Source organism: Miniopterus schreibersii (assembly GCF_964146895.1).
Source record: "Miniopterus schreibersii genome assembly, chromosome: 19".
Classification (NCBI taxonomy): domain Eukaryota; kingdom Metazoa; phylum Chordata; class Mammalia; order Chiroptera; family Miniopteridae; genus Miniopterus; species Miniopterus schreibersii.
The window spans coordinates 24,555,248-24,575,518 of record NC_138119.1 but is presented as its reverse complement, the minus strand read 5'-3'; the positions used below and the strand labels follow the sequence as shown (position 1 = coordinate 24,575,518).

The window sequence follows — 20,271 nt, the reverse complement described above, 5'->3', positions numbered from 1 at the left end:
ACACTATTATATGGGAAATTACGATGTTTTTTATATTCTCCTGGAGAAAATTACATTATGAAGTCAGAATGGTGTCTTCAGGATGTCTGTGTTGTAGGTTTTCATTCTTTGTGTGTTAATAAAGCACACTTGTATATTATATTAGAGCTTAGGAATGGTAATGAGATATGAATTTTAGCGTTTCTTGCACTTTCAGGCTATTTTTAACATTATAGAGTTACAGTCAGTGAAACTAATATGAGTATATTACATATTACCGAACCATTTTCTAACAGTTTGCTATGATACAAGTCTATGATTTGGTATTAGTCATTTAAAACGGCATTTCTTTCTTTACTGAGTACAAAAATGCTTAGTTACTTACAGCTTTGTCCTTCTAGTCTGCCACCTAAACTAATAATGCTGTACAGTTGATGAGTGTCACTTTGTTCCCTCTGTCTGCCTCTGTAAGATAGGAAAGACAGGTGGTGAGGAGGCAGCAGGGGTAGTCACAGCAGCTGATCCCCATTTTACAGATGAGAGGAAGGTGATGTCCAGAACATGTGATTTATCTAAGAATATAGATAGTAAGTGCAGGCTCTGTGCTTCAGTCCTTGGGCTGGCAATCTGGTCAGGAACCTTACTGCCTTCTCTTATTGAAGACTATCAGAAGTGCTGAAGATGGAAGCTGAGTGTTTCATGTGGAATTGATTAGCCTCTTGTTTGATCATCATAGAGAAATTTTATATTTAGGCTACCTTCACTATTCCTAGCCAGAAAAACTATGAACTACAAGTATGTCAGTGTAGATGATCACATAACTGGAGAGTTTGCTTTCATTATAAGTACCTTACCCGGTGCCTTGCCTAGAGAGAACACTTACTGAATGTTTGTTTAATTGTGTTGAATATTTGGGTGGAGAGAAGAGAATGTATGAAATATGTCACTTGAAGAGACATATTTAGCAGAGGCAAGAAACCACTTTCCATAAAGTAGCAATGAAGACAATTTATTCTATTATGATGATTCCTGAAACAAATAATGCATTCTCGTTATCTTTTACAACTCAGGCTATTCAGGGTGGAAACGATAGCTGTGACACAAAAGAATCAGAAGAATGTACTTCGGAAACTAAAGAGAGAACAGCAAAGCAGGACGTTCATCTGATTTGTGAAAAAGATGTTCAGCAGGACCTCAGTGTAGAGGTGGAGAAAGTCACCAAGACCGTGGCAGTTCTGCAGGCAGGAGAAAGTCCTCAGGAGCTGTCTCCAGAAACCAGTTCTGATTCCCCACTGGAAGACAAAACCCAGGACTTTCCAGAATGCATTTCTGAGTTGTCACTTTCTGGTCCTAATGCTTTGGTACCTATGGATTTTCTAGAGACTCAGGTAACCACTCAGAATCTCCAGCTGCAGGTAAAAGAGACATCAAATGAGAATTTGCGATTACTTCATGTCATAGAGGAACGTGACAAAAGTGTTGAAATTTTGTTAAGTGAAATAAAAGAGTTAAATTCAAAACTCAACTTACAGGAAGTGCAACTAACTACCAAGATTGAAACATGCAGAGAACTGAGGAAAACAGTTGAAGAACTTAAGAAAGAAAAGTCAGATTTAATGGAAAAATTGAAAATCCTTTCTTGTGATAACCCAGAGTTCCACCAGAGAGTAGAAAGTTCAGGAGGCCTCAGCTCTAGTTTAGAAATGGGCACAGCTAAATTGTCCCATGAAGTTACTGAAGATCGTGTAACCAAGGTGGCCGACCCCTGGAGAGAGAGATTCCTCGACGTGGAAAACGAGCTGCAGAGGATCAAGTCTGACTTAGAGAGAGTTCAGGCAGGGAAGCTGCATTTAGAAAAAGACAGTGAAAACAAGCAGCGAGTTATCAGCTGTCTTGAGGAAGAGCTCTCTGTGGTCACAAGTGAGAGAAACCGGCTTCATGGAGAATTAGATGCTTTGTCAAAAGACAACAAAGAGTTGGACTTGATGTCTGAAAAGATGAAGGAGAAACTTCACGAGCTGGAGCCTCAGCGGGAGTGCCTACAGCACGTTGATGTGGTGGAAGCCGAGCTGAAGGCCAGGACGGAGCTCCTTCAGACTTTGTCCTCAGATCACGCCCGTCTCCAGGAGCAGCTGCAGCGCTTGGGAGAGGACTCACAGGCATTGTCTTTAGAAAAAAGTGAGCTGGAAAACCAAATCGGACAATTGAATAACGAGAAGGAATCGCTTGTAAGGGAATCGGAGAGCCTGCAGACCAAGTTGTATGAACTGGAGCAGGAAAAGCTGACTGTTGCTAAGGCCTTGGAGGCTGCAGTAATGGAAAAAGGCGAGGTCGCCATGAGGCTGTGCTCAACCCAAGACGAGGTGCAGCAACTGAGAAGTGGCATTGAGAAACTGAGGGTCCGCATCGAGGCCGACGAAAAGAGGCAGCTCCATGTCCTAGAGAAGCTGAAAGAAAGTGAGCGCAAGAATGATTCCCTTCAGGATAAAGTTGAGAACCTTGAAAGAGAATTGCAGATGGCAGAGGAAAACCAAGAGACAGTTATTCTTGATGCTGAGAATTCCAAAGCAGAGGTGGAGACCCTGAAAACACAAATAGAATTGACCACCGAACGCCTGAAAGCTTTGGAATTAGACCTCATCATGATAAGGTCCGAAAAAGAAAATCTGACCAAGCAGCTGCAAGAAAAACAAGGTCAAGTGTCTGAGTTAGATGCACTACTCTCTTCCTTTAAAACTGTATTGCAAGAAAAGGAGCAGGAAAAAATACAGATGAAAGAAGAATCCAAAGCTGCAGTGGAATTGCTTCAAGCAGAATTGAAAGAGCTGAGCGAGGAGGTGGCAGCCTTGTGTGATGACCAAGAAACCTGGACGGTCAGAGAACAGAGCCTGGGCTCCCCAGGGCAGGGCGTGCACCAGCTGAGAAAGAGCATCGAGAAGCTGAAAGTGCGCCTAGAAGCTGATGAAAAAGAGCAGCAGGAAATTAAGCATCGTGCGGATTTGCTTAAGGATAGGGTAGAGAACCTTGAAAAAGAACTGGAGATGTCAAGAAAAAACCACGAGCTTGTGATTCTGGAAGCGGCGGATTCCAAAGCAGAGGTGGAGGCCCTAAAAGCAAAAATAGAGGAGATAGCCCCAAATCTGAGAGATCTGGAACTAGATCTTGTCAATGCAAGGGCAGAGAAAGAAAATCTGACAGAAGAACTGCAGAAAGAGCAAGGCCGAGTATCTGAATTAGAAACATTAAATTCTTCGTTTGAAAATCTATTGCAAGAAAAAGAGCAAGAGAAAGTTCAGCTGAAAGAAGAATCTAAAATTGCTGAGGAGAGGCTTCAAACACAATTGAAAGAGCTTCAGGAGAGAGTAACGGCCTTGTGCGATGACCAAGAGGCCTGGAAGGCCAGAGAACAGGATCTGAGTGGTCAAGTAGATTATCTTGAACATGAGAAGTCTCAGTTGCTGCAAGGCCTTGACGAGGCCAAAAGTAATTGCATTATTTTGCAGTCTTCTGTGAACGGCCTTATTCAGGAAGTAGAAGATGGTAAACAGAAACTCGAAAAGAAGGTCGAAGAAATCAATGTACTAAAAATTCAAATCGAAGACCGAGAGCAGCTTGTCTCTAAACTGTCCCAGGTGGAAGGAGAGCAGCAAGTTTGGAAGAGGCAAAAAGCAGACCTGGAGATTCTGACGGTGGAATTGGAGCAGAAGATCCAAGGGCTGCAGTCCAAAAATGACGCTTTGCAGGACGCCTTCGAAGCGCTGCAGGCTTCTCACAAGGACCTGGAGAAAGAACTTGAATTGACAAAAATGGAAAAAATATCTTTTGTTGAACAAGTAAGTGGCTTTATATACATTTACATGTGTTGTCACGAGGGAGGGAAACCACTGGGTGAGTCGTACTTCCTTCTGGACGGTGTTTGCAGTATTGGACCAAACTTGGTAAAGGCTTGAAGTTTACGGGGTCTTGACCTTTGGGGACATTCAGCTGGCTGCAGCAGTAGTGACTCTTGCTTTGCTGTGGCACACATTTGCATGGGACTCTTCTATGCGTTGGCCTAGGTTATCAGTGTGGCACCTGGACATGGGAGAAGCTCTGGGATATGCAGTTCCTGGTTCATTACATTTCCCTTTCCCACAATGCATCAGAATAGTAACCTCCCATACCCAGGTGAGAACCACTGCTGTAGAGGGTATAACGGGTACTAGTTAGGATCAGAAGGGAGCCCCTTTGCCCCTGCCTTGCCTTTATTGTCTTAGGAGAAAAAGCTATTAGGGTGGTGATATTGTCACCAACAGAACCCTCACAGCTCCCAGTACGTGTCCTGGGGAATTTGTGCTTTCAATGCCCCTCTTTTGTACCTTCTTGTGCTGCAGGCTCCTGTTTTGTTAGCTGATGATTAAAGGGAAGATCTGCCATCAATAGGCTCACTTATTAATGAAAATTTAAGTTCTTTGCCCTCTGTGCTTGCTTACTGATGTAGGAAAGTGATTCCTTCAAATCACAGTTTTACTGGACAGATATTAAAGGAGCAAGGGCGTGTCCAGAAAATGAGATCGATCATAACTGTGTTTTCCAAGAATTTCAAGTTTTCGGGTGGCTTGCAAGAGATGGCGGCTCTGGTGGAGATGATTAGGAAAAATATACCACACTATTTCAACGTCAGGGAGCAAATGCAAACGAGAGCCTTAGCTGGCCGTGCTGATCAGAGCCGTGTTTCTTGCAGCTCAGTATGGCATTGGAGGATTAATAGAGATCTTAGAAATGATAAAAATCTAAGACGCTGCCTCATACAGGATCTCTGAGGTTTAAGTTTAATTCAAATTAATGCCTTTATGCAGGACTTTAATACTAATATTATCTTTCCTTGTCAATCCTTTTCTTATTGCTGTCTTTTATTAAATCTTTGCTGAGAAGAAAGGATCTGAGCACCAGTAGGATCTGAGCATATTAATTGAGTGGATTAGTAAAAGGAGGCTTAGCTGGGTCCCATTTTCTTGTTGAAGCCTGAAGTGATGTCATGAATATGTTGTATGGAAGGGATTAATTTGATCAAAACAGACAACCAAAAGCAGGCCCTGATGAAAGATTAAATTTCAGGTGAATGCAATGACTTCGAAGGAGACTGAGCTGCAGAGAGAAATGCACGAGATGATGCAGAAAATGTCGATGTTGGAGGAAGAATTCAGCGGGGAGAAAAATCGGCTAACTGAAGAATTAAATTTAATGTCAGAAGAAGTAAAGAGCAGCAAAGTAAGTTTCTCTGTGACCGATGGATAATTCATTGTGCACACTCTTCTTGTTTGTTTTTGTAAGACCTGCCATGTCCCAAACTGTCTTAGCTTTGGAGAAAAGGAACCCCGCGCTTATGTCATGGTCAGACTTGCAGACATCTTCACCAGCCAGCACTGCCGTGAGCCCAGGAGTCACGAGAGGCCCCTGAACACATACCCAGACCTGTCATGGAGCCCAGATGCTTTTTCATAAATGGGGGAACCCTTGTACTGTATTAACTCACAGCAGAAATAGATTTCACAAAGCTTTCAATAGGCTACTTTCCTAGCCTGCCGCAGATCACAAGCCAGAACGTTGCTGGAGACAGATGCACTGATCTAGCTAGGAACTAACAAAATAACAGAAAGTTCAGTAAGACGGAAAGGGAGAGCAGTCTCGGGTGCTATTTCAGAGCAGGTTTACTGTGGCAGATTTATAGCTGCCCCTCCCCACTGCTGTTCCCATAGCAGAGGCTGCTGACTCAGACCGCCTCGATTCCTCCTGAGTCTCTTAACACTGAGCCCCAGGTAGCAGCCACTGTGCATGGAGAGCTGCAGATGCAGTGAGACCTGTGTGCCAGACCCAGGTACATGGTAAACATTCCCATATCCATATAGTCCTCATGCAGCTTCATCCTGAGGAATACTTACAAAAGGATAGCGAAATAGAGTTGGGATTATGACCCCGAATAATCGCAGTTGAAATGACATTTGTTACAGCCTGTATAAGAAGTTGGGGAAATTTGTACTTTCCTTTAACTACTGTATTTTAAGCTAATGAAAATTTAAAAGTTTTGGCATTTAATTTCAGCTATTGATTTAAGGAGTTTTCTGGCAATGCTTTGTGGAAGGAGTTTGTACCAATGATAAATTTGAGTGTTGCATCTGCTGAAATTGCCTTTGGCACTGAGCATCTTGGGACTATCCCAAGTATATTGTTATCTGTATTTCACTTTTAGGCTCTACTGAAAAGAAAAGCTAGGTGTTTAGCCTTAGATTTATACATATGAGTATGGTAGCTTGCAGTGGCTTCATTCACTCATTTATTTATTCTATAACTAACAAGCACTGCTAAGGTTAGGGGGCAGAATGTTGAACTGTAGGTCTCCTGTGCAGCTCCTACTCAGAGCTTATAGTCTAGGCACAATAAAGTGTTAAGTAGGAAACATGAAGTAATCACAAACTGCTAAGTGCTGTAAAGGAAACAAATGAGATTCTTTATTGCAGAAAAACTGGGATTGGGGGGTGGGGGTAGGCAACAACCTAGTTGAGTTTGGTTGGTAAGAGAATGTCACATGCAAAGAACCGCTAGAAGACAGAACCTTCTGGGTCTAGAGAGCAGTGTGGTAATGTTTTGAGGTTAGAAAGATCTTTGTATTTTTTTAGAAATTGAAAGGAAGCCATTGTGGCTGGAATCAGATGGAAAATGATATAGAAAAAGATTGGAAAGGAAGGAAGGCCATGTTATGGTAAAGTGGTAGAATAATGTCCAGAGTGCCACCAAATACTCCAGGCTGGAGTTTGAAGAAAAGTTTTGGGGTGGGTACCTTCATTTGGCTAGTTTAGAATATAGGTCGTATTTAAAAATTATGGGAGTGGTAGAAAACACAGACTGAGCCCAGAGGACCTCCAGCGTGCGGGGTGAGATGGAGCAGAAGGAGGCCAACCAGGGGAGTATCATGTCCTGGCCACTAAGAGTGGAGGTTCTCTCAAGGCAGGAGTGGTCAGCAGCTCAGATCCTGCTGAGAGTCAGATGAGGCGAGGACTGAAGCGTGCCCCTTGGATTTGCAGCGTCGAGGTGGACGATGCCATGAAAAGCTACTTCAGAGGAGTCAGCTGAAACCAGGTTGGAGAGGGTTGAGTGAATGGGACATGAGGCAGTGGACACGACATGCATATAGACACGATGAGGCAGCTGTTTGGGATCAGGCGCAGGCAAGGCAGATGCCCCCAGGGCTCGGGTTTTGCCTGTCCTGCACAAATGCCTGAGAGAGAGGGCATTTGGACGGACATTCTTAGTGACTGAACGTGGAATCTAAGCTGGTGAGTGTGCAGGTCATGATGGTGGTGCTGTTGACGGGTTCAAGGAATTACTGCAATGGAAACACTTAAATAAGGAGCCCTGTAGCCTCAGAGGGTATAGCCCCGGAGTGGTTTAGTGGAGTCAGGTTTCAGAGATTCTGTGGTCTCAGTGGATGTGACCTTGGGGGTGGCTGGGCTGGAAGAGGAAATTGTCACTGCAGATGAAGTTGTAGTTACAGCGAATACACTGCTATATACTCTTCTGTGCGGATTGTTGTCTTGTTTCTATCCCCTCGGTACTCAGTATTTCCTGAAGAGACATGTTAAGGTTCTTGGTTATTTTCCCATGATTGTATAACTTTTCTCATTAGGGTCAATTAAAGGAATTCATGTTAGAAAACAGTGCATTGAAAAGCAGCTTGGATTGCATACACAAAGACCAGATGGAAAAGCAAGAGAAAACGAGAGAAGAACTAGCTGAGTATCAGCTCCAGCTCCAGGAAGCTGAAAAGAAACACCAAACTTTGCTTCTGGACGCAAACGAACAGGTGAAGTGTGGAGTTTGGTTACTTGCGGGGGTGGGGGGGAGGTTGGAAAGTGTGTGTTGACCATGGGAATGAGGCATTTTTTGCAAGAAGGTCAAAGTTCTGCATTATTATGCTAGACTACCTTAGGACGGGTCCCATCATGTTTTCGTCACTCTTTCCCCCGATTATCTGCACGTGTCTCATTTTATAACTGAATTTTTAAAGATTCCACCTTGGAGTAGAATAGTAGGAGAGTTTCAAGACCATTTGGAATGGTCCTTGGAACAGCAGTTTTATTTTTCATTTGTTTTGTTTACAATGTTTTTAGCTGAACCTCCTGGCTAAAGTAGCATTTTCTGCCCTAGCATGAAATGGAAATCCAGACATATCAAGAGAAATTGGCTTCTATGGAAGAATGTCTCAGCTCTCAGAAGGTGGAGATTGACCTCTTAAAGTCCAGTAAAGAAGAACTGAATAATTCCTTGAAAGCAGCCACTGAGCTTTTAGAAGAATTGAAGAAAACCAAGGTATGTTTACTTCTCATTGTTTCATGACTTCGAATGGTTTATACAGAATAATCGTTGTTTTAATGGTATTGAATGATGAGGTTTCATTTTTATGAAAAAGGTTTTTATAGTTATAAATAATAATCTCATCAGTTCTCTGCTGAGTTTATTTTTTAAATATGTTTTTATTGATTTTTAGAGAGGAAGGAGGGGAGAAAGAGAGAGAGAGAAAGAGAGAGAGAAATAGAAACAGAGAGAAACACCCATTAGTTGCCTCCCGTCTGCACCTCGATGGGGGATCAATCCTGGGTATGTACCCTGACTGGGAATTGAACCTTTCCATGCATGGGTTGATGCCCAACCAACTGAACCACACTGGCCAGGGCACTGCTGAGTTTTTTTAAAAATCAGTGGATGGCCTACAGTCTCATAGCTTGAATGAACTTTATCCATTGCTCGGTGAACCCTCTCAAACTAGAGTATGTTAAAGACTTCTCGAGATAGACGTGAAGCTCAAACTACTAATAGATTAGGGGGTGCCCCTAGGTAACTTGGTGGCTAATTCCAAGGTCTTGCTTGATGGGTCTCCAAGTTCACTGCTGTCACCAAACCCACTTTCCTCTGGCAAAGATGAGGCAGAGCATTTGGTCAGGCACAGGTATGTGTGCACTCTCCTCTCCCTCTCTGTGGAGGGACCATAAAGCTCTTTTCTTTAGGGAACATGGAGGTGAACCCTCCTCTCAGGGTTCTTAGACGGGAGGTGGTGCTTCAGGAATTCTACTTGGAAAGGGAGGCTTTGATTCCTACAGATATTTTTCATAAAATGAATACCATCCAGAATGTATAATAACGAACCTGGAAAATAAATATCTTCCTGTAAAGGTCTTTAGTAAAAGATGATTTAAATTTTTAAAAGTATGATGTTTGTATATTGAATATATTCAGACAGAAAGCTAGGTATAAACTTCTTAGGTTTATCGCCCTTATACAGTTATCATGGTGAAGGAAGTATACCAATAAAATACACACATGAAATTCAGAATAACAATGGTCAGTGATGTTCTTTTACAAAATGAGAGATGTTAGGTTGACTAATAGAAAGTAGTTTTGGGTATACCTTTTTATTTACTCCCTTTCTGCCTGTTTAATCTTTGACAGTTTCACTGTGGGAATGTCTATTTGTATACATACCATGTACAAAATGATGCATTGTGGAGTCTGTTCAGATTACATATAATTTTAATGAGGTATCAGTTGATAAGCATTGTTGAAATTGACTTAATCCATCTCTAATCCGGTTATGGTTGGAAACAGAAATAGAAAATTTCACAAGTACAGATGAACTGCAGCATTGCTAATAAGTGACCTCAAGATGAAATATACAAATAATTAAATTGCTAGCAGCATGGATAATGGTGCTTGGGTGTGTTTTTTTTATAGTTTGGTTTGCCTTTATATATTCATGATCTCTTATCAGTAACTCTTAGAGCTAAATTGTTTTAGAATTCTGCATTTTTGAGATATTACATAATACAGTGCATATGCCATGTATTATATGATATCCTAATGGGACCTGGGGTAATACTTCATACCAATCCATATTTCTATAGCAAAATGTGTGACTGTTCTCAAGGTAGGAACAATAAAAGCTGTAAATACCTTGGTATCCGGTGAAGTTTTGCCTCTAAATCATTTGCAGAGCTTCTTTTGGATGTTGCAGTTGTGGTTAAGGAACTTGAACTCTCTGAGAAGTACATGAAGCTCTAATTCTCCCACCATTCTGTTCACTTTCCAGTTGCTACTGATAAAATTTAAATTTGTATTGTGATCCATAATATTCTTTAGCCTTCATTTGGTGTGACTAAAACAAATGCCATCTTAGGTATTGAAATTTTGCACCAGCACAAGATTACAAATGGGAATATAATTCTCTCCGAATTTTGGACTCACCAAGAATATGTCCGTGGATCCCTATTCCTGCCCTCTGGGTGTGATTCCCGTTGGATAAACACAGGCGTGGTGAGCCACTTAAGAGAACCTTGTCTTAGCACCACGCTTTATGCTTGCTGATACTAAGAAGGGGAGTGGCAAAATCAGTGTCTACTGGGGAGACTTGGGAAACTTAGTAGAAAAGGTGAATTGTTTTGTTCATCTTTAGATGTTTTAGTTTGAACATAATAATTCTTAAATTGTGTCTCATAATTAGTTTCCTCTGTCCTCATAAAAATATTGAAGGCTTTAAATTCAAGTGTTTGTTTTGTAGATGGACAATCTAAAACATGCAAGTCAGCTGAAGAAGGAAAAGGAGCGTGCCCAGGGGAAAATAAAGTTGTTGATCAAATCCTGTAAGCAGCTGGAAGAGGAGAAGGAGCTGCTTCAGAAAGAGCTGTCTCGCCTTGAAGACGCCACGCGAGAGAAACAGAAATCAGGTGGGGCCAGCTGGGCACAGCCAGGAGCCAGCACTCGCGAGTCCTGGTGTGTGCATGGGCGTGGGTTTAGTGCTCTGTTAGTCCTGCGCGCCGATTCTCCGCAGTTGTCCATTTTCCAGTTTCTGAATTTTGTGCTCAGCTTGGGGTCATTCATAGGATTCTGAATGGAGCCTACATTTTGAAATAGGATTATCACATCTTCTGTTCTATGAAACGTATAAAAATCTTTTTGCTGATGGGCCATTCCAGGAAGTTTTTTTCATGTGACGTCCATCTCTGTAGCTCCTACGTCACTGGCAGATTGGCCTTTGAGCTGGCGCTGGCAACTTTCAAATAGCTGATTCTGGTTGCCCTGGCCCATCATCGTGGACCAGCCACACGGGAGGGGTGGGGAGCTATAGTTTTGGATATGGAGGTAAAATAAAAAAGAAAAGACAACCTTTCTCCACTTAGGCTTGAGTGGAATGCTGCTTGCCATGTGGAAAGATGGTGGCGAACATTGTAGACGTGGCTCTTCTGGACCGTAGCTCGGCAGGGTGCTGGATCAAAGCTCAGCAGGGTGGGCCAATGATCTTTCCTGCCCAGAAGAGTCTTCAGAGTGTACTGGGCTCCGGGGAGTTTTTCTAATGGATTTTACGCCACATGGCAGCTACAAGTTGACCAAGACTCCTACCTTTATAGCATCCCCCAAGCTTTTGTCCATTGGACTCTCCAATGATTACAAATGGTTTTCAGGGCTTTTTGGACCTGTCTTGTCACTGTTCCCCTTCTGCCTCCCAAAACCATCACAACCAAGACTTCATATTCTTTACCAACTTACATTGTTGTTCATTCCCATATGGTGGAAAGATTGGACAGGGAACATGGGGGATGTGTTAAATTAATCCATTTGATCTCATAGGAGCAACTACAGGAAAGTTTGATGTGCTGGCTGACATACGAGGTTGAGAGTTTGGTGGGTTTTACTTAGGCTGGCCTATTAAGACTTATGTAATCTACTAGACTACTTACCTTGATGTGATCCCTCCCAACAAAGGATTGTTTGAACTCTTAAGAACATGCATAGATACATCTCCCCCACTTCTACAAAAGCATAGAAAAACAAGTCTAAGGTTTTTGCTTAATGATGTCCAGTGTCAGCTAGAGGAGTGTCAAGTGACATGATGTGACTTCTGACAGGTCCTGTTGTGGATGCCAGCGTCGATGAACTAATGACTGAGGTGAAAGAACTGAAAGAAACCCTTGAAGAGAAAAGCAAGGAGGCTGACGAATACCTGGATAAGTACTGTTCGCTGCTCATAAGCCACGAGAAGTTGGAGAGGGCCAAAGAGGTGTTAGAGACACAAGTCACTTGTCTGCGTTCACAACAATCTCAACCTAATGCCCAAAGTTCTTCGCCCAACTCTGTTGTTCCGGGACCATCTCCAGTCTCCTCTGTTACTGAAAAGCAGGAATCATCTGGCCAGAGTAAAGCTCCAGGCAAAAGGCAAAGGCCCAGTGGGATTCGGGAGAGTGGGGGAGGAACAGCGCCTTCTACCCCAGACACTGTTCCTAAGAGAAGCCGGAAGGTGGCCAGAAGTGTTCACCCTGCAGAGGGTGCAGAAGACACTGAGTTTGAGCTTGAGGGGCTTCCAGAAGTTGTAAAGAAAGGTATGGCATGGTAGTAAAACAGAATTATCTATGTCCTTTTGAAAACCCACATGGAATTTCCCATGTGAAAAGACAGAAGCGTTGAGTTTTAGGTTATTGTGCAATTAGGCGAACTAACATTCAGAAGCGATCGCCTGCTTTTAAGGTGTATATTTTTCTCTCTTTCATGAGACCAAATAGGATATAGTTGCTCATATCCCACTACAGAAAGTGCTAGTACATTTGCAAAATGACTTAAAAACCTGTTTAGAATCTGATATTCCTGTGTTGAAAAATCCCCATCTTGCCGTGTGGAAAGCTGATGGCGAGTGTTGTAAACATGGCTCTTCTGGGTACTCTTCAAGCTTTCCTGTCCATAGTCAGGCCCTGGATGATGGGCCCGATGATGCTGGCCCTCTGGCTGGAGCCATGGGACCCCCCCTTTTTTCTTTAAACCTCAGTGATCCTCCAAGTGCGTCCTAGGGACAGGGAACTTGTTACTGGTTTATCACCAAAAAAAAAGTATAGAAATCAAGAGTAAGAGCTTAAAATTTTCATAGCAATTTGACATTGTCACAACATCCAAGAACATAATCATTTCTTTATGATTTGTTCTTGCTGTATTGTACAAAAGTATTATTCCATAGAAGATTAGAAATTATCCCCCTCCCCCCCTAAAATTATCAAAACTGATTCTTAGCCATAGATGGGTTGAGAAGCACTGTTCTGAGTCACTCTAGCCCTTAGGAAATCCAGCCCCAGAGAGTGAGCTTTTGTTTTCTCCTTACTGTTTTTTATTTGTAGTTAAAGGGTTAAAAACAAAAACAAACCAAATGTTGCTTTGGTAACCTGCTAATGCCACTCTGGAGTGTGTGTGTGATAATCCTGTCATTTAGTGTCCCTGGGGCTGACTTTCTCCTCTTGGTCATCACAAATCACGTCAGGGCCTTCTGTGGAAGGAGGTGATGTATGCAGCCAGTGAGACTGAAATCACTCTCAGCAAGGTCAGATCTCGCCTCTGAGAGGAGTCACCTGAAGAAGCTGCTAGCATTTTACATTTCCCCCCTGTAAACAAGAACTGGCCTTTCGTTTTTATTTTTTCTTTCCATTTTCCCCTCTTTTTCCCCCTCTCTCTAATCCAGGTTTTACAGAAGGGCCTGTCTGGTGTGTTCTTCAGATGTTAGAAAAACACAAGTTAAGACATCCTCATAGAAGAAGCAGGGAAATCTTGGTATTTTCCCATTGTGTGTTTTTTTTTACATTTTTAATAAGAGAAAACCTTTTAGTTAGTTAGTTAGTTATTCAGTTTGACGGCTCCCAGGGTAGCTGTGAAGTTAATCTCTGTCCACTGTGGCTAGGAGAAAGCGTTTTTGGAGTTCCACTTATCTCGGTTTATCTCGAATGCGTGTCTTTTCCATTATGCATGGAATTGGACCTAGCAGTGTTGACAGGCAGCCTTTTCTGTCCTCAGGGTTTGCTGATATCCCAACGGGAAAGACAAGCCCTTATGTCCTGCGAAGAACAACCATGGCAACGAGGACCAGCCCCCGCCTTGCTGCCCAGAAGTTAACACCATCCCCACCAAGTACCCACAAAGAAAATCACGCCGAGACCTCCAAACCAACAGTGGGTGGCAGCAGATCACAAAAGGTAAATTCCTCTGAACAGTATCTGCAGTTTGAAATCCAGGAAATGAGTGTTCCCTGGGTGAGGGTTTGACACTGCGCTCGGACTTGGGAGCCCTTCAAAGCCTGTCCTTCCTCTCTGCCTGAGGTGTAAGTGGGTCAGTGAGCAGCCCTGGGGATAAATATCACTGTTGTGCTCTCTAGTCTCGTTGACCCAGCAGGCCAGGTATGGAGTTTGATGGCAAGTGGCATTGTTAGACCTCAGAAGACTTGTAAGAACATGTCAGATGTTACCCTTGAAGGATTTGAAGAGCTAGTTTTTCTTTTGGCACAGGCATCGGTCATAATAGTTTCATGCTTTTTCTTCTCACCCAGCCACACCGATTCTTCACTTTTTATTACTCCTTTACTTTCTACATAAAGCACGTATTTTATGAGATGTGTAAAGTAAGGAGCTCTGTTTATGGATACAATTTTGCTTGTTGAGAGCTAGGACCATAGTGATCTCTGTCCCTTGCAAACAGCCCAGTAAATGTTATTTAAAGCATAGGGAATGTTTGCTTAACAAATGTTGGTTGCATCACTGTAATCCACACCTGCAGCTGCCGTTGGGGGACACAAGTGTGTGCATCCTATTGAATGCTCACATTTCGTGTTCTCTCTTTATTGACCTCTCACTGCAAGTAGTATCGTGGAAGGAGGAGGAAAGTGAGAGTCAAAGGTTTAACGCCCAGAGTTCAAGCCTGCTCTCTCCCTCAGTGCCATGGTCTTTTCTCCCAGCGTTTCGTCAGCTACGGATTACAGGAATATTGTTGGAAGTTGCTGGAATAGCTTCAAGAATATTAAAACTTGGTTGATTTTTGCTTGCTTGTCAGAGTTGAAGTGTGCAATCTGATTAACTTGAACCAGCAAATGAAGCTTTGAAAGTGTCGTCACCCCTCTTAGTATAATGTAATGACTCTGAAGTCAGCGGGTGTGCTTCTCATTGGGGTTTTGGGTACCAAAACAGTGACATCACCGATTAGCTGCATCAGAATGAGCATATTTGCAAATTTGTTTGTTGATGTATAAGAGGTCTAAGTATTGAGGAATTTATATCTAGTATTAAGTTTATTCATAATTTATATTATAGTAAATTTTTTTTTAAACTCGGCTGAGGAGGAAAGGTCTGAAATTTTCTTTCACTCATTAAAGTCGACCATCCATTACTTATATTAGAAATATTCTACTATTTTGTGCAATGTTTTTCCTTCCTCCATCAATTACCCCATTTCTCCCCCCCCAACACACACACACACACACACACACACACACACATTTAGATTTAACGTTTGGATCTGGTAACAACAAAACACTGAAGAGAGTTTATTGAATAGGTCCTGACTTTCCAGTGGCCATAACAACAGCTTCTTTTCCATAAAGCAACCAGTGCCTCTACATGGTGAAGCCTCCAAGCTTGACCAAAGTTGTTACCCATAAGCTAGTCCCAGACCTGCAATCCAGGGGTCAGGTTTAGATCCTGGTGGGGCCGGGCCATTTCCTTAGCTGGCTGCCTGGGAGCTGCTCCCTCCTCCTCAGTGCACACGAGTAGCCCTCCTGCTGGTCTCCCACTTGTGGGGATGAAGCGAAGTATTTGCCTGGCTCCTTAAACAGAAAATCATGACTAGGTAGAAGTACCCTGCACTTCCATTATTTTATGCCAGTTCACTTTATTGTAATTACTTTCTTAAAAGTCTGCCTTCTGAATTGCAGGGTGAATTCTGTGAGGTTCCTGATTATGGTTTACCAGTGTCCCCATGTCTGATACACGTCTTACATTCAACAGATGTTTGTTGAATGAATGGAGCTGTTGATGTTGTCCTGAAGTGACTGCAATAATGAATAGATGTTTAAAGGTGTGCTAGGAAATCATCTCATAAAATCACACGGGTCATTTTCCCCTTCTGTGATCAGGAAGTGATAGTAAAGCAGTTTACATGTGGAGTTGAGACTTAACCTCTAAGAAAACAGGCTTTGCACACTAGGGGGCCTGCTCGCCACACTGCTGTTGAATGTCCAGTGCAGAGTTGTAACCATGGTTTCCTGCAGATCGGCGATCGGTGTGCTAGCTACAGGCGGCAGGAGGCAGCAACGGTTATAAATTGCTAAGCAATTCGTGCACGTGTGCAAGTGAATGGGGGGTTCCCTCTTGAGAGGAGGTTATAGGAGACTTCGTGATTAGATGCAAACTTCAAAACCCAGCCTATTGAATTTTAATTTAATTCAGCATTTTCTGAGTCGCCTTATAAAATGCTTGCCTCATCTGTTAAGCATATTTCATCATTCAGTTTGAAAAATATAGAGCAGGGCATCACTTTTCTAAGGCAGCTACTTAGAAAGTCTGGATTATGAGCCTTTACCTGAAGGGAATGGCTTGAGTTTTGAGTGAGATGATTCCCTGGGTCATGTAGCAGGACCGTTGGTGACATCTGACAAGTTCAGGGGGAAAAGTGGGTGAAACACAGGCAAGGTGAGGGTCATTCTCTTATGTCTCTGGGGTGAATAAGTCTAGGAGCCCCTAGCTTGCTGGGGACAAAGGAGTATGTTGTGTGTGGACTTGACCTGAACCTGGGGTTGGTTGGTGCTGGTGGATCGACCACTGAATTGTGGAGGAGGATGGTGCTGTCACTGCAGCATCAGTCAGTCACAGTATGGGGGGGCTTGCTGTTTTTTCCCCTGCTCATGAGGTCCATTTTCACTGAGCTGTCCGCACACTTGCCCTCTCCTCATGTGGCTGCCGACAGTTGGTAAGACAGTTAGGTTTCGGATGCACTTAAGAGTGTAAGTACTTGGTGAATTTGACCTCATTATTGATAAATCTGAGGCTAACTGACCAACATGAGGATCAAAGCATAGTTTAAACTCTGATCACAGACTATAATTTCCCCAACTCAGAAAAATTGAATCTAGAGGTGGGGGAAGTGCAGGGATGGACTTTGGCTGTTTAATTGGGGTTAAGAAAGAGTTTTACTAGCTCAGATTCTCTTTTCCCAATGTGAGCTTTCTCTTTTTTTATGGTGAACCTAGAAATTTGATTCTCCTGCATCTGATGGGTTCAAGGGAAATGCCTGCCTTTTATATCACTTTCTACTTAAAAAAAAAAAAGAGTACCATAAAACTCTGTTTTTTTCCTTCAACTTTCCATGACTGTGATTTTCCACTGAGTCCTGGTCCTGGGCCTGCAAGGCTGCTGCTCCTTTTACATGTCCTGCACATAATCGGAGGTGGAGGAGGGCTTCCCAGGGATTTGATCTGTTGGCCAGATTTGCTATGGTTTCTGTAATGAAAAGTATTTAGCTGCCTTTTAAAGCAACGCACTTCCTATGGAAAGAATATAAGTGGGGAAATAATTTCCATTCTTCTTACTGCTTCAGAAGGAGGTCACCGGCAGTTGGCTGCTTCTCAGTGTCGGTGCTGGGCACACATCACCCTTGTCAAGGGCCCGTCCTCCAGTTTTACGTAAAGGTCTTCCTCCCTGACTCTCCCACTCTGGCCTTTAACTTTGGTTAAATGAAGCTGTTGTGCACTTCACCTGTCTTGCTCCATTTTCTCTTCAACCCCCTTCTTCTTTCACTACGTGTAAACCTCAGAAGTCCTGACTCTCCTCTGCTTCTTATAGTCTCACATTTTCTGAGATCCTTCCTGCTCTTAAAAGGCAGGACATCAGAAGGGGGATTTCCTACCAGCAGACTTATTACATAGCTGCCCTTCTGTGATCCAAATCCCATATGGGAGCAAAACAGCCATGTAGGGAGGGTTAAAATGCCCTTGCGTGAGAAACAGGTGGTAGGTCTTTTAAATGTAGATAAAGCCTACACCCTGTGGAGGTCGCATTACTCAATTAGGATAGATAGAAGCTGGCCTGGATTCTCTCTTGGGTGTGTATGGAACGGTTGCCAGGTAGTCAAGCGTATTGTGGGCACAAGGGGTGCAAAGGTAAAGGGGACATAGTCTTCGCCTACAAAGAGCTGCCCTGTGGTCTGATGGTGTCACACTGGCCTTGGGAGCCCGCCTGGCCGTCAGAGGTGTCAAGGTTTGCAAGGTGACTCGTCAGAGGTTGGGCCCGACATCTCCCTAGTTGTTCGATGGGGCCTGTTCTTAGGCGAGAGGACGGGGTGAAGCTGTACAACTCCCTGGGAAGAAGGGTTTAACTTAACATTTGGTGACAGCGTTTTTGATGCTGCAGAAGTGGGATGTGGTCAAAACCTCTAACAAAGGTGCTTGTGTTGCAGGTCAAGGTCGCCCATCAGAGCCCAGCGGAGCGGGGCGCCACCCTCCGAGAACCCACCGCGAGGCCGCTCTCGGTCAGTAACCTTCCTGAGAGGCGCTCGGCGGGCAGCCCCCGGGAAGGCCTGAGGCCCAAGCGAGGCCGGCTCAGCCCCGGCCCGGAGGCCGCCACCAAGCCCAGTGAGAACTGTCGGGTCCAGTAGAGGAGACGAGCCTGCGTGTTGGGACCCCCGGCAGGTGGCTGTAGTGACTACACAGCAGCGTGCCGGCAAGGGCTTGTCTTTAGGCAGGGACATATTGTCAGTGGGAAGAAGACAATCCCTTATCAATCTAACTGCATTGTACTCTTTGGATCCTCCATTAGAAGTGTTTGGAAGCCCTGATCACCTATTCCGCATGGATACTCCTTTTCAGTGTTGTAAATTGTAGTGTAGAAAGCCTTTTGGTAATATTGCACTTGAGTGGCAAGCACTATATTATAACTTCTGTTTGTGTGTGGATTTTATACTAAAAAAAATGCAAAACATTGTATACTTCCAATTAATAGCTCCCAGGAAAATGTAAACTTGCCTTATGCTATTTCCTGTGTTTAGTTTTAGATTGAGAATTTCTTTGAGCTGAGTTAAAATGAAGGAAAACCATGTTATATGTTTCTAAGGAAAATATGCTCACATATACACATATGGCCATGTCCACCCTTCTCTTCCAACGTGTCTTCTAAATCTTTGTTTATATAATGTGTACATATTTGTATGTGGCGGTGGTGGGAATTGTGTATTTACTTCCAAGTAGCCTGGTTGCAGTCTCCTTGAAGGTGTAATATATCAAATTTTCTGTCATTGTGATACTCATTTTTTTAAAAAAATTTGTCATGCGTGCTCACAAATAGTGATGTTGTATTAAAATAAGGCATTTTTTCCTACTAAAAAAATCACTTTTCTTTCTGTAAAAATGACTCCTAAGTATAAATGCATTATGAACATTGAGACCACTTCCTGCCAACTTCAGCAATCTCTTACAAAAGCAAAACTGTTCAGCAAGTGACACTAGTGTACGTAGTGAGTGAACATACTCAGTTACACTGAAAGACGATTCAGAATATGGGCCATGAAGATTATATGGGAATACACTACGTCTAGCCAGTGTCTACCATATTGAGTGTCCCCATTAAATCGTATCAGCAAGGACACAAGTATGTGGTATTTTCCAACTCATTTGGATGACAGGGCTTTGAAAATATGCAGGCATTATGAGCCATATCAAATCTAAACACTTTGGAACGTGTCCTTGTGGCCTTGAATCAGGGTAAAAAAGTTTTCCAGGATACGAGTTAGGAAAAGATCATTTGCTCTTGGCTTTCTGTCCAGATTGATGGGAAAATCTTGACCAGCACCCTCATTTGCATTTTAACACTGTCCTTTGCAGGGTGGCCGCTGTTGCATAATGCTTCAGGGATACTAAGCTGCTTGGTACTCCTGTACTGAAAGCTGATATCCGGACTCGCCTCCTGTTTCTCTGGTAGCTCGGGGTTTTGTCTGGTCAGTGTCCTTATCACAAATCATCCCAAGGCTGCCATGTGCTCAAGGGCATGGTCCCGAGCAGACCTCCCTGGGACTGGGCCATCGGCTTTGTTGGCCATCCCCAGTTACTGGAAGATTCCACCGGTAGGTCTGGCTGAGTAGTCCTGTGGGTCCTTGAAAGCCTCTGTTCTGTGGACCGCTGCTGCCCCTGCCCCGTGACGGGGGCACTTGGCCTGCTGCAGGGAGTGCTCGGCGTGCTTTCCCCTTTCATGCCCACAGCCTCGGGAATGAACAGCCAGGACGTGGCGTTCCCGTAGCCAGCAGCACTCGGGCTGGGGGCCGAGCTGCGTCCAAGATGAAGAGTAAGTGTGCTACGGCCCCAGCTCTGAATACCTGATGCGCAGCCTCGGCGCAAAGAAGGTCTCAGCTGACAAACCCGAGGGAAAGGGACCAAGTCCAGAGGCCTAGGAATCGGGCCATTGTCTGTATAATGGGGGG

General features: G+C 43.6%; 1 protein-coding gene across 5 annotated transcripts in view; it reads left to right on the top strand.

The window, feature by feature from the left end:
- CENPF (centromere protein F) overlaps positions 1 to 19,177 on the top strand; it is a 50,070-nt gene extending 30,893 nt beyond the window's left edge. For 4 of the 5 annotated variants that reach the window (XM_081120270.1, XM_081120271.1, XM_081120273.1 and 1 more), the window contains exons 13-20: positions 1,050 to 3,812; positions 5,077 to 5,229; positions 7,643 to 7,819; positions 8,164 to 8,325; positions 10,568 to 10,733; positions 11,913 to 12,383; positions 13,834 to 14,012; positions 18,259 to 19,177. In XM_081120270.1, the coding sequence (XP_080976396.1) occupies positions 1,050 to 3,812; positions 5,077 to 5,229; positions 7,643 to 7,819; positions 8,164 to 8,325; positions 10,568 to 10,733; positions 11,913 to 12,383; positions 13,834 to 14,012; positions 18,259 to 18,456 (4,269 nt within the window). In that variant the 3' untranslated portion in view covers positions 18,457 to 19,177. The remainder of the gene's footprint in view (positions 1 to 1,049; positions 3,813 to 5,076; positions 5,230 to 7,642; positions 7,820 to 8,163; positions 8,326 to 10,567; positions 10,734 to 11,912; positions 12,384 to 13,833; positions 14,013 to 18,258) is intronic. The other variant, XM_081120274.1, reaches the window with a different exon arrangement.
- Positions 19,178 to 20,271: the final 1,094 nt, after the last annotated feature.